Here is a 19,845-nt window from a genome sequence, read left to right as displayed (position 1 = left end):
AAACGACGTCACATCTTGGCCAATCATTTTGTGGCTTTGTCTGTTCTTCTATAGATAGCCTACATAACGTTTCTAGGAGGGGGCCCACCGACACCACCACATCTACATGCATGATGAACATGCACATACTGATATACACATGCTTAGATTAACACCTCTGATCCGACATTGAAATTCACACACAACAACAAGCCCATTTACACATACAGTAAAACATAGAGATGAAACAATAGCAAATAACAAACCAGTCCACAACCAAAACACATCCTGACCAAAGTCTAAATCCCCACCACCATGTTCATTATTACCACAAGTCAGGAGATAAATATTATAGCCAGAGACACGCAGGGTGTGCAGAGCCGTGCACGCACCTACACACTTCCGACAAGCGCAGTGAAATTAAAGGTAACCAACACAATACATCAGACCAGCAGTACGTCATCCAGAGTAGGCTCTCGTGGTCACGCCCCCTTTAGGGGGGAACCAATCCCGTGTCCCTCATAGACGGTATCAGAGGAAACAGAAGAAGTTGAATCATGTCTCAAAACTTCTACTTTATGTAGTTGGTTGAACCAACGATAAATCCCAAAACACTGATCTTTGATCTGTTCCCCTGACATGTCCTAAAAAAGATCTAATAGAGGAGCTTTATGGCTCCAAGCTATAGACCAGACCAGCTTGGCTTTATGGCTCCAAGCTATAGACCAGACCAGCATGGCTTTATGGCTCCAAGCTATAACCCAGACCAGCTTGGCTTTATGGCTCCAAGCTATAGACCAGACCAGCATTGCTTTATGGCTCCAAGCTATAACCCAGACCAGCATGGCTTTATGGCTCCAAGCTATAGACCAGACCAGCTTGGCTTTATGGCTCCAAGCTATAGACCAGACCAGCATAGCTTTATGGCTCCAAGCTATAGACCAGACCAGCATGGCTTTATGGCTCCAAGCTATAGACCAGACCAGCATGGCTTTATGGCTCCAAGCTATAACCCAGACCAGCTTGGCTTTATGGCTCAAAGCTATAGACCAGACCAGCATGGTTGTGGCAGTTGTAGTACCACCGATTGGCCACTAGGTAAATTTGCATCAACGACCGGCTCTCTTCCTGAGGGCTTGGTCCCGCCCTACTGTACCTTGGCTATACTTAAACATTCAAAGCACACAAACCGTTACAGCTGCATGTGTCACTTATGTTGTTATGACTGCGGTTGTGCAAATGTATGAGTTTTTTCATCAATGTGAAAGTATGCATGACGTGCATGAGGTGTGAGCGTGGTTGTAAATATGAGTGTGCAATAGAGTGGCGGATCAGGAGGTTTCATGTTTATCTGATGATGTTTTACTTTTAAAACTCTTTGCTGCACTGACATGAAATAAAATGTTAAAACCGTTTCGGTACTAACTTATTTTCTGCACAACATGTTTCCAGAAAAACAGAAACCAGGATGTAAAGTCTGAGATTTTATTGAACCATGTTGTTTAATCAACAACAATGTAAAAAGATGTTCTAATGTATCCACAACAGAAATTTAGCGCTTTTCCTTTTTATGAATAAATTATAACCACAAGATGCAGTTTAATGGGACGATAAGAATCTAAACTGACTTCTATCATGTAGGAAGCAGGGGAGAAACCTGCTAACACCTGCTGATAGGGTAATTCTACATACGTTATATACACGAGTTATACATTAGTTATATGAAATGAACCCTAAGAAAGCTAACCCTCTCTCTCAAAGCAGGATAAAATAAAAAGGCAAACATTTTTACACCTGTCCTCTGATTGGCTGGAGGACAGGATGTAGTGAGTAAAAAAGCAGGAAGTACTACATGAACATGTCGTCATATCCAGGCGGAGGCATGTGGTCCGGGTCCGGCCTGAAAAACACAGACACATCATTATTTCAATTCCATAACTTCTCTCACCGTTTTCTTTTTTATAAACTGTATTTGTTGTCTTCTAGTAATATTGCACAGTACATACATACAACCGCCATTTTTACAAACGCGTTAGTCGTGTAAACAACAGACAACACAAAACACAGGCAACAAAGGCTAACCCAGTATCACAAAGGCTAACCTAGTAGCACAAAGCCTAACCCAGTAGCACAAAGGCTAACCCAGTTGCACAAAGACTAACCCAGTAGCACAAAGGCTAACCCAGTAGCACAAAGGCTAACCCAGTAGCACAAAGGCTAACCTAGTAGCACAAAGACTAACCCAGTAGCACAAAGGCTAACCCAGTAACACAAAGGCTAACCCAGTAGCAGAAAGACTAACGCAGTAGCAGAAAGACTAACGCAGTAGCACAAAGACTAACCCAGTAGCACAAAGACTAACCCAGTAGCACAAAGACTAACCCAGTAGCACAAAGGCTAACCCAGTAGCACAAACACTGACCTAGTAGCACAAAGGCTAACCCAGTTGCACAAAGACTAACCCAGTAGCACAAAGGCTAACGCAGTAGCACAAAGGCTAACCCAGTAGCACAAAGGCTAACCTAGTAGCACAAAGACTAACCCAGTAGCACAAAGGCTAACCCAGTAACACAAAGGCTAACCCAGTAGCAGAAAGACTAACGCAGTAGCAGAAAGACTAACGCAGTAGCACAAAGACTAACGCAGTAGCAGAAAGACTAACCCAGTAGCACAAAGACTAACCCAGTAGCACAAAGACTAACCCAGTAACACAAAGGCTAACCCAGTAGCACAAAGACTAACGCAGTAGCAGAAAGACTAACCCAGTAGCACAAAGACTAACGCAGTAGCACAAAGACTAACGCATTAGCACAAAGACTAACGCAGTAGCAGAAAGACTAACCCAGTAGCACAAAGACTAACGCAGTAGCACAAAGACTAACCCAGTAGCACAAAGACTAACCCAGTAGCACAAAGACTAACCCAGTAGCACAAAGGCTAACCCAGTAGCACAAACACTGACCTAGTAGCACAAAGGCTAACCCAGTAGCACAAAGGCTAAACCAGTAGCACAAAGGCTAAACCAGTAGCACAAAGGCTAACGCAGTAGCACAAAGACTAACGCAGTAGCAGAAAGACTAACCCAGTAGCACAAAGACTAACGTAGTAGCACAAAGACTTACCCAGTAGCACAAAGACTTACCCAGTAGCACAAAGGCTAACCTAAACATTTAACACATCCTTTAAGATTAGTGTGGGCCAGCCCTAACAATATTACATAATTGTCGAGTCATCTTTTATTCATTTTTCCTTCTTAATCAATCAACTGTTTAATTTGTGAAGCTCAGACAGAGGGGTGTGTGTGTGTGTGTGTGTGTGCGTGCGTGCGTGCGTGCGTCTCACGCTGGTCTGTGTCGTCCGACGGGTCCAAACGGGTCGAAGCGAGCCCCTGGGGGAACAGCTCCAGGAGGCAGGATGTCTGGGATCCCACTAGATGGGTCAAAACCAGAGCGAGGATACCCCGACCTCAACGGGTCCACTATCATCCCGCCACCGCCGCGAGACCTGGTGGGGGGTAAAGAGTGAAGGAGAGGGAGGATACACATATACCTAATGAAGAGGTAATGTAATTCTATCTTTTATTTCAGTTTAATGGGTGATTTATTATTTGGCATGACACTGATATTCCTCAAAAGTTCAAATTCAAATCGTCTTATTTGATGGAGGGAGCAAAAAAGGTTTTATTTGTGCCTCTTTTCAAAGATGTAGAATTAATACTGTTTTCACACAAAAATATGTTATTCCAGCTTGTTCTCGGCTGCATTATTGTGACGTTGACACTGAAACAGGAACCTGTTCACATGTTGATGCTCAGCTTCAGTTTCTTTCACCAATAACTGATTTATTCTGTTCTGATTCAACTGGTGCTCAGAGGGATCCACGTCTCTCTCAGTCTGGTTGAACCGTTGGACAGAGTTTTGTTCTGCATGTACTAAACTAAATAACATCTATTAGTAAAGAGGACTTTCTGCAAACTAAAAGCATCAAACACCATTCAGACATATGTGAAAAATACCCAAAAATTATCAGTAAAATATGTGAAAAATATCGGGAAAATGTTCGAAAAATTATTAGTAAAATGTGTGAAAAACAATATTGACCAATATCTGAAAAATATGGGAAAAGGGCTGAAAATATTATGTGAAAAAATAAACAAAATAACATCTATTAGTAACAAGGACAAAAAATATAGGAAAATGTCTGAAAAATATTAGTAAAGTAAAGAAATACGTCTTTATTAATAATAATAAAGAGCATTCAGACATGTAGAGTAGTCCGCTCACACATCTGACTGACTCAATCAAGCTCTGTGGCAGCAGTAACCTGGTGCCGGTGTGTTCAGACTAAACACAGATTAATGTTCAGACTAAACACAGATTAATGTTCAGACCAAACACAGACTAATGTTCAGACTAAACACAGATTAATGTTCAGACTAAACACAGATTAATGTTCAGACCAAACACAGACTAATGTTCAGACTAAACAGAATAATGTTCAGACCAAACACAGACTAATGTTCAGACTAAACACAGACTAATGTTCAGACTAAACACAGACTAATGTTCAGACTAAACACAGACCAAACACAGATTAATGTTCAGACCAAACATAGACTAATGTTCAGACTAAACACAGATTAATGTTCAAACCAAACACAGACTAATGTTCAGACTAAACACAGACTAATGTTCAGACTAAACACAGACCAAACACAGATTAATGTTCAGACCAAACACAGACTAATGTTCAGACTAAACACAGATTAATGTTCAAACCAAACACAGACTAATGTTCAGACTAAACACAGACTAATGTTCAGACTAAACACAGATTCATGTTCAGACTAAACACAGACTAACGTTCAGGCTAAACACAGACTAATGTTCAAACTAAACAAAGACTAATGTCCAGACTAAACACAGACGAATGTTCAGACTAAACACAGACGAATGTTCAGACTAAACACAGACGAATGTTCAGACTAAACACAGACTAATGTTCAGACTAAACAGAGACTACTGTTCAGACTAAACAAAGACTAATGTTCAGACTAAACACAGACGAATGTTCAGACTAAACACAGACGAATGTTCAGACTAAACACAGACTAATGTTCAGGCTAAACACAGATTAATGTGAAGACTAAAAACAGACTAATGTGAAGACCAAACACAGATTAATGTTCAGACTAAACACAGACGAATGTGAAGACCAAACACAGATTAATGTTCAGACTAAACACAGACGAATGTGAAGACTAAACACAGACTAATGTTCAGACTAAACACAGATTAATGTTAAGACCAAACACAGACTACTGTTCAGACTAAACACAGATTAATGTTCAGACTAAACACAGACTACTGTTCAGACTACTGTTCAGACTAAACACAGACTAATGTTCAGACTAAACAAAGACTAATGTTCAGACTAAACACAGACTAATGTTCAGACTAAACACAGATTAATGTTCAGACCAAACACAGACTAATGTTCAGACTAAACACAGATTAATGTTCAGACTAAACACAGATTAAAGTTCAGACAAAACACAGACTAATGTTCAGACTAATGTTCAGACTAAACACAGACTAATGTTCAGACTAAACACAGATTAATGTTCAGACCAAACACAGACTAATGTTCAGACTAAACACAGACTAATGTTCAGACTAAACACAGACCAAACAGATTAATGTTCAGACCAAACACAGACTAATGTTCAGACTAAACACAGATTAATGTTCAAACCAAACACAGACTAATGTTCAGACTAAACACAGACTAATGTTCAGACTAAACACAGACCAAACACAGATTAATGTTCAGACCAAACACAGACTAATGTTCAGACTAAACACAGATTCATGTTCAGACTAAACACAGACTAATGTTCAGACCAAACACAGACTAATGTTCAGACTAAACACAGACAAATGTTCAGACTAAACACAGACTAATGTTCAGACTAAACACAGATTAATGTTCATACTAAACACAGATTAATGTTCATACTAAACACAGATTAATGTTCAGACTAAACACAGAATAATGTTCAGACTAAACACAGACTAATGTTCAGACTAAACAAAGACTAATGTTCAGACTAAACAAAGACTAATGTTCAGACTAAACACAGATTAATGTTCAGACTAAACACAGACTAATGTTCAGACTAAACGCAGACGAATGTTCACACTAAACACAGACGAATGTTCAGACTAAACACAGACGAATGTTCAGATTAAACAGACTAATGTTCAGACTAAACACAGACTAATGTTCAGACTAAACACAGACGAATGTTCAGACTAAACACAGAATAATGTTCAGACTAAACACAGACGAATGTTCAGACTAAACTTAGACGAATGTTCAGACTAAACAGACTAATGTTCAGACTAAACACAGACTAATGTTCAGGCTAAACACAGATTAATGTGAAGACTAAAAACAGACTAATGTGAAGACCAAACACAGATTAATGTTCAGACTAAACACAGACGAATGTGAAGACCAAACACAGATTAATGTTCAGACTAAACACAGACGAATGTGAAGACTAAACACAGACTAATGTTCAGACTAAACACAGATTAATGTTAAGACCAAACACAGACTACTGTTCAGACTAAACACAGATTAATGTTCAGACTAAACACAGACTACTGTTCAGACTACTGTTCAGACTAAACACAGACTAATGTTCAGACTAAACAAAGACTAATGTTTAGACTAAACACAGACTAATGTTCAGACTAAACACAGATTAATGTTCAGACCAAACACAGACTAATGTTCAGACTAAACACAGATTAATGTTCAGACTAAACACAGATTAAAGTTCAGACAAAACACAGACTAATGTTCAGACTAATGTTCAGACTAAACACAGACTAATGTTCAGACTAAACACAGATTAATGTTCAGACCAAACACAGACTAATGTTCAGACTAAACACAGACTAATGTTCAGACTAAACACAGACCAAACAGATTAATGTTCAGACCAAACACAGACTAATGTTCAGACTAAACACAGATTAATGTTCAAACCAAACACAGACTAATGTTCAGACTAAACACAGACTAATGTTCAGACTAAACACAGACCAAACACAGATTAATGTTCAGACCAAACACAGACTAATGTTCAGACTAAACACAGATTCATGTTCAGACTAAACACAGACTAATGTTCAGACTAAACACAGACTAATGTTCAGACTAAACACAGACAAATGTTCAGACTAAACACAGACTAATGTTCAGACTAAACACAGATTAATGTTCATACTAAACACAGATTAATGTTCATACTAAACACAGATTAATGTTCAGACTAAACACAGAATAATGTTCAGACTAAACACAGACTAATGTTCAGACTAAACAAAGACTAATGTTCAGACTAAACAAAGACTAATGTTCAGACTAAACACAGATTAATGTTCAGACTAAACACAGACTAATGTTCAGACTAAACGGAGACGAATGTTCACACTAAACACAGACGAATGTTCAGACTAAACACAGACGAATGTTCAGATTAAACAGACTAATGTTCAGACTAAACACAGACTAATGTTCAGACTAAACACAGACGAATGTTCAGACTAAACACAGAATAATGTTCAGACTAAACACAGACGAATGTTCAGACTAAACACAGATTAATGTTCAGACTAAACACAGATTAATGTTCATACTAAACACAGATTAATGTTCATACTAAACACAGACTAATGTTCAGACTAAACACAGACTAATGTTCAGACTAAACACAGATTAATGTTCAGACTAAATAAAGACTAATGTTCAGACTAAACACAGACTAATGTTCAGACTAAACACAGATTAATGTTCAGACTAAACACAGATTAATGTTCAGACTCAACAAAGACTAATGTTCAGACTAAACACAGATTAATGTTCAGACTAAACACAGACGAATGTTCAGACTAAACACAGACTAATGTTCAGACTGAACACAGATTAATGTTCATACTAAACACAGACTAATGTTCAGACTAAACACAGACTAATGTTCAGACTAAACACAGACTAATGTTCAGAATAAACACAGACTAATGTGAAGACTAAACACAGACTAATGTGAAGACTAAACACAGACTAATGTGAAGACTAAACACAGACTAATGTGAAGAATAAACACAGACTAATGTGAAGACTAAACACAGACTAATGTGAAGAATAAACACAGACTAATGTGAAGACTAAACACAGACTAATGTGAAGAATAAACACAGACTAATGTGAAGACTGCTCCTAGCTTGCTCTGGTTTGGTATTTTCTCTCGTCATCCTGAATATTTGTGTTTGACATTCAGCTGACAGAGGACGTCTGGACCAGCGCCAGTAATCCTCTGCTGTCTGTCTGCTCATCCTCAAAATCCCAGATTAGAACAAAAACCACAATAGTGCTTAAATATATATATATCTGCAAAAATGATTTCCATAAAAATCATTTGTAAGGATTTATTATGAGGGAGAGAGAGCAACTCACCCGAAAGGATCCAGATCTGCTCCTCCAGCAGCGAACGGGGGAACCACGGGGTCTCGCCTGGAAAGAGAAAGTTATTTCATTGATTATTCATTATCAAGCACAATCAATGCTGCTATTACTATTTTAAAAGTTGTAAATATTTGCTGCTTTGCTATATTTGATATCATTGCAGTTGAGTATCTTTGAGGTTGGGGATTGTTGGTTGGACAAAACAAGACATTTGAAAACATCCCATTTTATTGACCACATGATTAATGAATCATTAATAATAATAATAATAATTGATATGGTTAGATTTGATTTGTCCTGACACTTGACCCAGAATCCAGACACAGATCACTAGAATTTAATTTATTACAACCCTAAACCTATAACTCAACATTATACATCACTGTACTGTATATCCCATTCATAATCCCAGTTATCCCAGGAGGGATTACAATTACTAATTAATTCATTAATTAATCAATCACACAGACGGTCTGATTTCTGCTGGAAACATCTCTCCATTCTGTCCATTTCTCTGCTCTTCCTCCTCTTCCTGACACTCATCCCTCCTCCTCCTCTTAACCATTCATCTCTTCTCCTCCACCTACTCCTCCTCATCATCTCTCCTCTCCTCTTCCTCCTCCTCCTCCTCGTCCTCCATCCTTCTCCTCCTCCTCCTCCTCCTCCTCACACTCATCCGTCCTCCTCTCTCTCCTCTCCTCTTCCTCCTCTTCGCTCTCATCCCTTCTCCCCTCCCTCCTCTCCTCTTCCTCCTCACACTCATCCCTCGTCATCTCTCTCCTCTCTTCTTCCTCCTCCTCACTCCCATCTCCCATCTCTCCTCCCTGACTCAGTTTTTGTTTCCTCATCCATCTTTCTTCGTCTCTCTGCGTCTCTTTCACTCCTCTCTCCATCTTTCTGTCTCTCTTACTTTCTCTCTCTCAGATTTTGGTTTACTGCATCTGTCATTGTTGTGATCCCATCTTTATCTCCTCCCCTCCATCCATCCCTCCATCCCTCCCTCACTCTATGCCTCCCTCCCTCCCACCCTTCCTCCCTCTGGAGACGAGCAGGCGACAGCAGCGAGGTCGATAAAGTGCTGACATCACCTTGCATCTCATCTGATCGGGTCACAGCTAAGAGGACGGGGGGGAGGAGGAAGAGGAGGGGAGAGATTGAATCTACACACACACAAGCTGCCCTCATTTACTCTGCAGTCAACCAACAGCTCCTCCGTCTAGACTGTGTGTGTGTGTGTGTGTGTGTGTGTGTGTGTGTGTGTGTGTGTGTGTGTCTGCTGAAAAAATGATTCCTTTCATGATCATTTTCTTGATTAATCTTTCATCAGCTGCTCTATAAAATGCACATCACAACCTCCTAAAAGTGAAATCAGTAGTTTGTTTTGAGTGTGAGAGTCCAGAACACAAAGATATTCAGTAAAGACGACTATGACACTGTCCAATAACCATTAAAATACCAACATCAACAAAACATCCATCTCAGCAATTTGATAATCAATTCATTGTTTTTAAAGAAAAATGTCGACCATTATCTGGTCCCAGTTTCTCAAATGTGAGGATCTATCGGTACAACGTGTAACACTAGCTCAGACAAGTCGACACTTTTCAGACATTTGATAGATTTATTTATACTTATAGGCTAGATTTATTATGATTTATTCTGATTTAATGACGGAGTGAAGTACACACAGGAGGTGGAAAGGCTTTAAAAAAAATCTAGCCCGTGACGGGACACTTTGACCAATCACAGGTCATTTCATTGAGACAGCGTTCCTATTGGCTGTGCTCTGGTCATGTGACCGGAACTTGGCGTTCCTTCACCAGATTTCACAATGGCGGCGGCGTCACAAACTTTCTCATTTTACAGCCGTGCACTACAAGATGATTCTGAAAACATATGAGGAAAGTACAGACTTTACGTGCTGCCTGGTGGAGGGTGTAACGTGGAAATGCAGCAGCGCAATAATTAACTATTTTGGTGCAAGTGAGCCTGAAAACACCTTAATCCAGACGTGCTTTACTTCCTTATTTTTTTGTTTTATTATTTGTATTTGTGGTTGAAATGCAAATGAGAAAACTGCAAACACACTGTTCTAAAATTGGACAACAATGATGTAATTAAATATGAATATAATTTGGGCTATTGTTGCTTTTAGAAGATATGTTAGCAGAAAGGTACACATAAGAATAGTGTGTATATAAAGGTGAGTTTAGAGGGAGACAGACAGACCAGTGTGGCGGCGGTCCCTGGCGAGGCTGTCTGTTGGGGATGCGGAGGGGGTCGCTGTCCTCCCTTCTTCGTCTCTGCTCCGCCTCCTCCTCCTCCCTCCGGCTCTTCCTCTGTCCTGTCGGTCTGTCCTGGGACGGCAGCAGCTGAGTCCTCACCTTCTCTGACAAACTGTCTGTATCCTTGAACACACTGAAGAGAACAGCTTGCTTTTAACTTCATTCATCAAAATAAAGTCTCATGTGTACAGTCGGATCTGCTGTCCTGTGTTTCCTGATAGGTGATGATGGAGCATCCTGTGGTGGAAAACATTAAACTAAAAGCACTCTGTCAGGAAAAACAGGGTATAACCAACAGGCATCAACTAGTTTCCTACTGACTGTTCATAAATAGCAGCAAGCATCATAATCAAAATTCCAGAAGACAAACCTGATCACAACGTACATGGGTCACAAACACACACCAGATTTTCTGCGTTACCGGATAACTAGGTCTAATTAAAATGGATGATTTTATTTAAATGTGTGGTTGCTAGGGATGGGACAAAAAATCCATTCACCTATGTATCGCGTTTTTTTTTACAATTTCTAAATAGATGTTTTAACGCCAGAATTGATATATTTGCTTAATTTGAGTCTATGTGGAGGTAGAAGGAAGTTACCGCTTTTATTGTTGTAGTCTGAGTAACGTGACATCATATCCGTTCCGTATCCGTCAACCAAAACAAACCTCAGAGAGTATAAAACGTTGAAGGGTCAGTGTGGATACGACCTGCACCCTCCCATGTTAAATCCAGCATGGTAAACACTACACATCCAGTAAAGGATGGAAACACTTTGGGTTTCACACATTGACAGGAAAAGCAGAGCTAGACATCACGGCTAAAGATGCATGCTAACTCTGTCACGGACAGGAAACGTTATCGTACCGCGGTAACGTGCGGTCCAGCCGGCCGTCGCTCTTGTCTCTGTGGTCAAATGGGCCGACGCTACAACTGTAGAGCACCCATATACTGACATTTATGTTCTCTGCATTCAAACGGCCCCCATGGAGCTGATCATGGATCACCACTAATCTGTGAGGGAAATGTCTTTATTCTTTGATTTTTGGGTTGCTGGATAATAAATATAATAAATAATTCCTGACAATGATCCTGATATATTTGACTTCAGGACATCTCTGACTACGTACATGCTGAAAATCAAACATTTTTACTGGATTCATTTAGAGATTTTCCAAAGTAAAAGTCCCTAGAAGCGTATGATTCAACTTGTTCCCATGGTCTCGTGGTAAATCACGATATCACAATAAATCACAATATCGAATCACAATACTTAAAAATCGCAACACATATTGAATCAGCACCCAAGTATGGTGATAGTATAGCATCAGGAGATGGGTGTATCGTCACAGTCCTAGTCGTTGCCAGGTCCCAACTCTTCATCACCAGCGAACAAAAAGCCAATAAAATGAGTCCCTGAACCATTATGAAAAAACACACACACCAACCTGTCAAACGTGTGCAGCTGGTCAGCATTCACGTGGTCGCTGATGTTCACCGTCAAGTCTGAGACCTGCTGTGTGCCGGAATTCTTCACACACAAACACATACAGACAGACACACAACCACAGAGACACACCAGCAAAGGATCAATACCTGCTATACATCTGATCCCAACATATCAGGCTGATGCATGGACGGATTATGAGACATGGAGCCCTGGGCTCTGATATGAAAAATCCATTTATAGTATCCATTTATAGTAGCACGACGTCTAGTTGGAAAGAGACACTAAATGTGGCTGCATCTTTGTGTAGTTGTTTTGTGTCTCTGTGGTAGTTTTGTGCCTCTTCGTAGTTGTTTTGCATATCGTTATGTAGTCGTTGTTGTGTATTATTGTGGTAGTTTGCATCTCTTGGTAATCATTCTATAGTCGTCTCTTTGTAGTCGTCCCTTTGTAGTCACCTCTTTGTAGTAGTTTGTATCTTTTTGTAGTAGTTTTGCGTGTCTTTCTGTAGTCGTTTGACTGACTGTCCCAGACGTAGGCCTGTCACAATAACTACTTTTGTTGGACGATATATTGTCCCAGAAATAATTGTGATAAACGATATTATTGTCATTTTTACGACCATTTTATATCACTGATATACAGATAATATAATAATCATAATAATCAAAGTACATCCTTTCAAAGAGCAATGCTTGAACTGAACTTTGAATTCTTAAAGATAATCAGACGTTGGAATTAGAATGTGAATAAATGTTAAAATATTCTAAATAAATAAAACATAAATCAAATAAAACCACAGAACCATAACAAGAAATAAAATAGACTCGGTTAACAAACATGTGCAACGTCTTCTAAACCCTGCTGTTTATTCTGACATCATGTTCATAAAATGTTGGTAACATTCTGATGTAAACAACCATGTAAACACAATGAGCAATATGGAGGTCAGAGGTCATGTCCATATCAGAGGACTACCGATAGTGGATTTTTAAAGGCCGATTTAATAACGATAGTTTGGAGCAGGAGAAAAGCCGATCTTCTTTACGTATGCAGCAGTCTATAGGCTACTTACTATACATACGCCGTTTTTATTAAACCGGTTTTTGTCACTCTGAATTGAATCATTAGTAAGGGAACATCCTGAAGGGTGATTTGGTGGATTACATCATGGGAATATGTTCTATTTATGTAAGCTTGTTGTCTGTCTGCAGAGTCTCCTCCAACATCAACCAATCAGCATCAATCTAAAACATTTCCCCATCCGTTAGTCGGCTGTTCCTACCATCAGGTTGAAGATCAGCGTGGAGTCGACAGCGATGGCTTTGAGCAGCAGCTGGGTGTCCCTGTCTTTGTCTTTATATCTCAGACTGTACAGCTCCTTGTTGCTGCTCCAGTCAGCCGGCAGCAGCTCAGACTTCTTATCACTGCTGCGGGGCTGCAGGTGGGCGAGGACAGAGAAATAGAGCGGTTAGAGTCTAGTAGTCAGTGGTGGCGGCGCATTTACTCAAGTACTGTACTTAAGTACTAATTTGAGGTACTTGCACTTTTTATACAAAGTACAAAGAGTTTTTTCTATTTTCTGCTACTTTCTACTTCTCCTCCACTACATCTCAGAGGTACATATTGTACTTTTTACTCCACTACATTTATCTGACAGCTTTAGTTACTGCCTGTCCAGGTAAAACCAGGTATCTCCAGGTGTGTTGATGTTGAATGTTTGTGATAAACTGAAGGATGAAGTGTTCCTTTATGTGTTGAGAAAATCCTCCTTCTGGAGCTAAATAAACTCTTTAACCCCCTGACACCTGTGGTATCGCGGGCAATCCCGACTGACTTTACTGTCTTTCAGAGGATTTAGTAGGGTCAGTTTTAGTGCTAGAGTGAAGACACAGCGCGCACATATCATATGAAACTAGAAACTCCACGGAATTCATTGTTACCAACCATGTCATGCTACCATTGGAAACCATTGGACCATCCATACTAGTGGAAATAATGGTTAAATTTAGTACCAAATCTGTGTAACAAATGGTATCAACCTAAAAATTACTGCAACAACTTATGAGACATAATAGAGCATGAGGATGGACATCATATACTTCTATCATAATGTTCTAAATCCTTATACACTTTCACTATTCATTTTAAATAATCTATTTATTTATTCATGTTTATTTCTGATTTATGACTAGAAAAACTTGACACACAGTGCTGAGCAGCATCTCAAATTAATCTTCAGCTTTCAGATGATGTACACCACTTCTATGTGACATCTACTGTTGACCTGCTATCTCCCCCTAAAGACCGCCTGGACCACCCTAAAAAAAGATTAAAACAGGTCTATTGTGGGTCTCAGAGGATTAAAAAGCCTCTTGGATCAGCTGGAAAATGCATCGTCACGAAGCTGAAAACATTAGAGATACGTGGTCCTCACAGGACATCATGATCTGATAGACCATGATGCATTGCTGCAGATTAAACTGACCAATAGGATATAAAGGAGTTAAAATGATGATCTGATAGACCATGATGCATTGCTGCAGATTAAGCTAGCCAACAGGATATAAAGGAGTTAAAATGATGATCTGATAGACCATGATGCATTGCTGTATTAAATTAACAAACAGGATATAAAGGAGTTAAAATTATGATCTTATAGACCATGATGCATTGCTGTATTAAATTAACAAACAGGATATAAAGGAGTTAAAATTATGATCTTATAGACCATGATGCATTGCTGTATTAAATTAACAAACAGGATATAAAGGAGTTAAAATGATGATCTTATAGACCATGATGCATTGCTGCAGATTAAACTAGCCAACAGGATATAAAGGAGTTAAAATATAACACACACATTAATGCAGCAGTAATATTAATACAGACACATGAGATAGATAATAGGAAAACACTGACAGGGAACATTTTACTGCTCTATCTGTCAGTACATTTCACTGATAGTACCTGTAGTGTAGTATTTTCACAGTGTGGTATTAATACTTGTACTGAAGTAAAAGATGTGAATACTTCTCCCACCACTGCTAGTAGTAGTAGTAGCAGTAGTAGTAGTAGTAGCAGTAGTAGCAGTAGTAGTAGTAGTAGTAGTAACAGTAGTAGTATTAGTAACAGTAGTAGTAGTTGGTGTAGTAGTAGTAGTAGTAGTAGTAGTAGCAGCAGTAGGTGTAGTAGTAGTAGTAGTAGTAGTAGTAGTAACAGTAGTAGTATTAGTAACAGTAGTAGTAGTTGGTGTAGTAGTAGTAGTAGTAGTAGTAGTAGTTGGTATAGTAGTAGCAGTAGTAGTAGTAGTAGTTGGTGTAGTAGTAGTAGTAGCAGTAGTAGTAGTAGTAGTAGTAGTTGGTGTAGTAGTAGTAGTAGTAGTAGTACTAGAAGTAGTTGGTGTAGTAGTAGCAGTAGTAGTAGTAGTTGGTGTAGTAGTAGTAGTAGCAGTAGTAGTAGTAGTAGTAGTTGGTGTAGTAGTAGTAGTAGTAGTAGCAGTAGTTGCTGTAGTAGTAGCAGTAGTAGTAGTAGCAGTAGTAGTTGGTGTGGTAGTAGCAGTAGTAGTAGTAGTAGTTGGTGTAGTACTAGTAGTAGTAGGAGCATTAGTAGTAGTAGTAGTAGTAGTAGTAGTAGCAGTAGTAGTTGGTGTAGTAGTAGTAGTAGTAGTAGTTGGTGTAGTAGTAGTAGTAGTAGTAGCAGTAGTAGTAGTTGGTGTAGTAGTAGCAGTAGTAGTAGTAGTTGGTGTAGTACTAGTAGTAGTAGCAGTAATAGGAGCATTAGTAGTAATAGTAGTAGTAGCAGTAGTAGTTGGTGTAGTAGTAGTAGTAGTAGTAGTAGTAGTTGGTGTAGTAGTAGTAGTAGTAGTAGCAGTAGTAGTAGTAGTTGGTGTAGTAGTAGTAGTAGTTGGTGTAGTAGTAGTAGTTGGTGTAGTAGTAGTAGTAGTAGCAGTAGTAGTAGTAGTTGGTGTAGTAGTAGCAGTAGTAGTAGTAGTTGGTGTAGTAGTAGTAGTTGGTGTAGTAGTAGTAGTAGTAGTAGTAGTAGTAGTAGTAGTAGTAGCAGTAGTAGCAGTAGTAGTAGTAACAGTAGTAGTATTAGTAACAGTAGTAGTAGTTGGTGTAGTAGTAGTAGTAGTAGCAGCAGTAGGTGTAGTAGTAGTAGTAGTAACAGTAGTAGTATTAGTAACAGTAGTAGTAGTAGTTGGTGTAGTAGTAGTAGTAGTAGCAGCAGTAGGTGTAGTAGTAGTAGTAGTTGGTGTAGTAGTAGTAGTAGCAGTAGTAGTAATAGTAGTAGTTGGTGTAGTAGTAGTAGTAGTAGCAGTAGTAGTAGTTGGTGTAGTAGTAGTAGTAGTACTAGAAGTAGTTGGTGTAGTAGTAGCAGTAGTAATAGTAGTTGGTGTAGTACTAGTAGTAGTAGGAGCAGTAGTAGTAGTAGTAGTAGTTGGTGTAGTAGTAGTAGTAGTAGTAGTAGTAGTAGCAGTAGTTGGTGTAGTAGTAGTAGTAGTAGTAGTTGGTGTAGTAGTAGTAGTAGTAGTAGTAGTTGGTGTAGTAGTAGTAGTAGCAGTAGTAGTAGTAGTAGTAGTTGGTGTAGTAGTAGTAGTAGTAGTAGTTGGTGTAGTAGTAGTAGTAGTAGTACTAGAAGTAGTTGGTGTAGTAGTAGCAGTAGTAGTAGTAGTAGTTGGTGTAGTAGTAGTAGTTGGTGTAGTAGTAGTAGTAGTAGTAGTAGTAGTAGTAGCAGTAATAGCAGTAGTAGTAGTAGTAGTAGTAACAGTAGTAGTATTAGTAACAGTAGTAGTAGTTGGTGTAGTAGTAGTAGTAGTAGCAGCAGTAGGTGTAGTAGTAGTAGTAGTAGTAGTAGTAACAGTAGTAGTATTAGTAACAGTAGTAGTAGTTGGTGTAGTAGTAGTAGTAGTAGCAGCAGTAGGTGTAGTAGTAGTAGTAGTTGGTGTAGTAGTAGTAGTAGCAGTAGTAGTAGTAGTAGTAGTAGTAGTAGTAGTAGTAGTTGGTGTAGTAGTAGTAGCAGTAGTAGTAGTTGGTGTAGTAGTAGTAGTAGTACTAGAAGTAGTTGGTGTAGTAGTAGCAGTTGGTGTAGTACTAGTAGTAGTAGGAGCAGTAGTAGTAGTAGTAGTAGTTGGTGTAGTAGTAGTAGTAGTAGTAGTAGTAGTAGTAGTAGCAGTAGTTGGTGTAGTAGTAGTAGTAGTAGTAGTAGTAGTAGTTGGTGTAGTAGTAGTAGTAGCAGTAGTAGTAGTAGTAGTAGTTGGTGTAGTAGTAGTAGTAGCAGTAGTAGTAGTTGGTGTTGTAGTAGTAGTAGTAGTAGTAGTACTAGAAGTAGTTGGTGTAGTAGTAGCAGTAGTAGTAGTAGTTGGTGTAGTACTAGTAGTAGTAGGAGCAGTAGTAGTAGGTGTAGTAGTAGTAGTAGTAGTAGTAGTAGCAGTAGTTGGTGTAGTAGTAGCAGTAGTAGTAGTAGTTGGTGTAGTAGTAGCAGTAGTAGTAGTAGTAGTTGGTGTAGTAGTAGTAGTAGTAGTAGCAGTAGTAGTAGTAGTTGGTGTAGTAGTAGTAGTAGTAGTAGTAGTAGTAGTTGGTGTAGTAGTAATAGTAGTAGTAGTAGTAGTAGTAGTAGTTGGTGTAGTAGTAGTAGTAGTTGGTGTAGTACTAGTAGTAGTAGCAGTAGTAGGAGCATTAGTAGTAGTAGTAGTAGTAGTTGGTGTAGTAGTAGTAGTAGCAGTAGTAGGAGCATTAGTAGTAGTAGTAGTAGTAGCAGTAGTAGTTGGTGTAGTAGTAGTAGTAGTAGTAGTAGTAGTAGTAGTAGTAGTAGTTGGTGTAGTAGTAGCAGTAGTAGTAGTAGTTGGTGTAGTACTAGTAGTAGTAGCAGTAGTAGGAGCATTAGTAGTAGTAGTAGTAGTAGTAGCAGTAGTAGTTGGTGTAGTAGTAGTAGTAGTAGTAGTAGTAGTAGGTGTAGTAGTAGCAGTAGTAGTAGTTGGTGTAGTAGTAGCAGTAGTAGTAGTTGGTGTAGTAGTAGCAGTAGTAGTAGTAGTTGGTGTAGTACTAGTAGTAGTAGCAGTAGTAGTAGTAGTTGGTGTAGTACTAGTAGTAGTAGCAGTAGTAGTAGTAGTTGGTGTAGTAGTAGCAGTAGTAGTAGTAGTTGGTGTAGTAGTAGCAGTAGTAGTAGTGGTTGGAGTAGTAGTTGGTGTAGTAGTAGTAGTAGTAGTAGCAGTAGTAGGAGCATTAGTAGTAGTAGTAGTAGTAGCAGTAGTAGTTGGTGTAGTAGCAGTAGTAGCAGTAGTAGCAGTAGTAGTTGGTGTAGTAGTAGTAGTAGTAGTAGTAGTAGTAGTTGGTGTAGTAGTAGTAGTAGTAGTAGTAGTAGTAGTAGTAGTAGTAGTTGGTGTAGTAGTAGTAGTAGTAGTTGGTGTAACAGTGTTTCAATGTGACTGGCCCCCAGTGGCACAACAGCAGGTTAGCTAGCTAATGACATGACACTTTTTAGAGCTCGTCTTAATAAGATCTCTATTTTAACTCAACTGCTGCTTGATTCTGTATCAAACACGAAAGCTCTTTAAAACAAAGCTAGAAGTCTGTTTGCTAAAATATTACAGTTGGCTAGAAGAAGTCAGTAAAGCTAAATGATGAAGCTAATGCTAATCTCCACTGTGTAGCCGGGCTAGTTAGCGAGCACAGAACTCCATTGAACAACTGACAGTTTAATGTCTTCTTGTGAAGCAGAGGTCAATCACTGAGGTCAAAACACACCAAACATATTAACTTGAACAGTTTAAGAGCCATTCTTCAATTCGGCGCATACATGATTCACAAAGCGGCAAGTATTTCGATTATAATCTAGTTCTCTTATGAGCCTCTACTGATGAATGTATCCTATAGCGAGCCATGGAGACCGGTAGTCAGAGTCGTTAGGATTTATTCACAGTAATATTTAATGGTCATATTTCTCCAACAGTAATATCAGCTGCGACGTTGCCTAGCGATCATCTCGTTAAACAACTCTGGTTGTGATCCAGAGAGAGTCTGGTGTGTGGTTGTCTCTACAGACAGCGTTAGTTGTATTAACGTTAACACAACCTTATGTAGTGTAGATCATGTTAGCTGGTCTCACTGACCTCGTCTCCGGACCCGATGCACCTGTATCCGCTCTTGATCATCTCCCAGTGGATGAAGAGCACCACGGCGTCCTGAGGACAGGTAACGCTGCCGCCGACACACGAGTACAACACCTCTAGACCCGCCATGTTGCTGCTTTAATGTCACAACTAGAACAACTACAACAACATCAGCTCAGGTTCAGTTGGAGAAATGAAAACGAAAGTCTTGCCCGGAACTTAACGGCGTCACTTTCACAGCAACTACAAGTACTTCCTGTCTGACCTTTCAACGTAAAAGCACCAGTGAAAGTTGAAATCGACCAACAACTTTCATGCAAATAAAACATGTTAAAGCTACAAAAACACTGACCCTTATAACATGGAATATAAACACCACGAACCAAATAAATGTGAAAAAACACTAATGTAATTTGATCTGGCTTTTGATTACAGTAATATTATTAATTAATATTAGTTTTAAATTCAGTTTCAGGTACTTCC

General features: G+C 39.2%; 1 protein-coding gene across 1 annotated transcript; it reads right to left on the bottom strand.

Annotated features, from left to right (window-relative positions):
• Positions 1-1,450: 1,450 nt before the first annotated feature.
• Positions 1,451-19,597, bottom strand: psmf1 (proteasome inhibitor subunit 1). The gene is made up of 7 exons (XM_037786478.1): positions 19,363-19,597; positions 13,537-13,689; positions 12,253-12,335; positions 10,747-10,935; positions 8,509-8,565; positions 3,322-3,483; positions 1,451-1,879 (listed from the first exon to the last, which is right to left on the bottom strand). Exons 1-7 carry the CDS (start codon positions 19,489-19,491, stop codon positions 1,828-1,830), a joined length of 825 nt encoding a protein of 274 aa, XP_037642406.1. The 5' UTR covers positions 19,492-19,597; the 3' UTR covers positions 1,451-1,827.
• Positions 19,598-19,845: the final 248 nt, after the last annotated feature.

The sequence above is a fragment of the Sebastes umbrosus genome, chromosome 1 (genome assembly GCF_015220745.1).
Source record: "Sebastes umbrosus isolate fSebUmb1 chromosome 1, fSebUmb1.pri, whole genome shotgun sequence".
In the NCBI taxonomy this organism is placed as follows: Eukaryota; Metazoa; Chordata; class Actinopteri; order Perciformes; family Sebastidae; genus Sebastes; species Sebastes umbrosus.
Note: the sequence above shows the minus strand (reverse complement) of the source record. Positions and strands in the feature narration are given on the sequence as shown.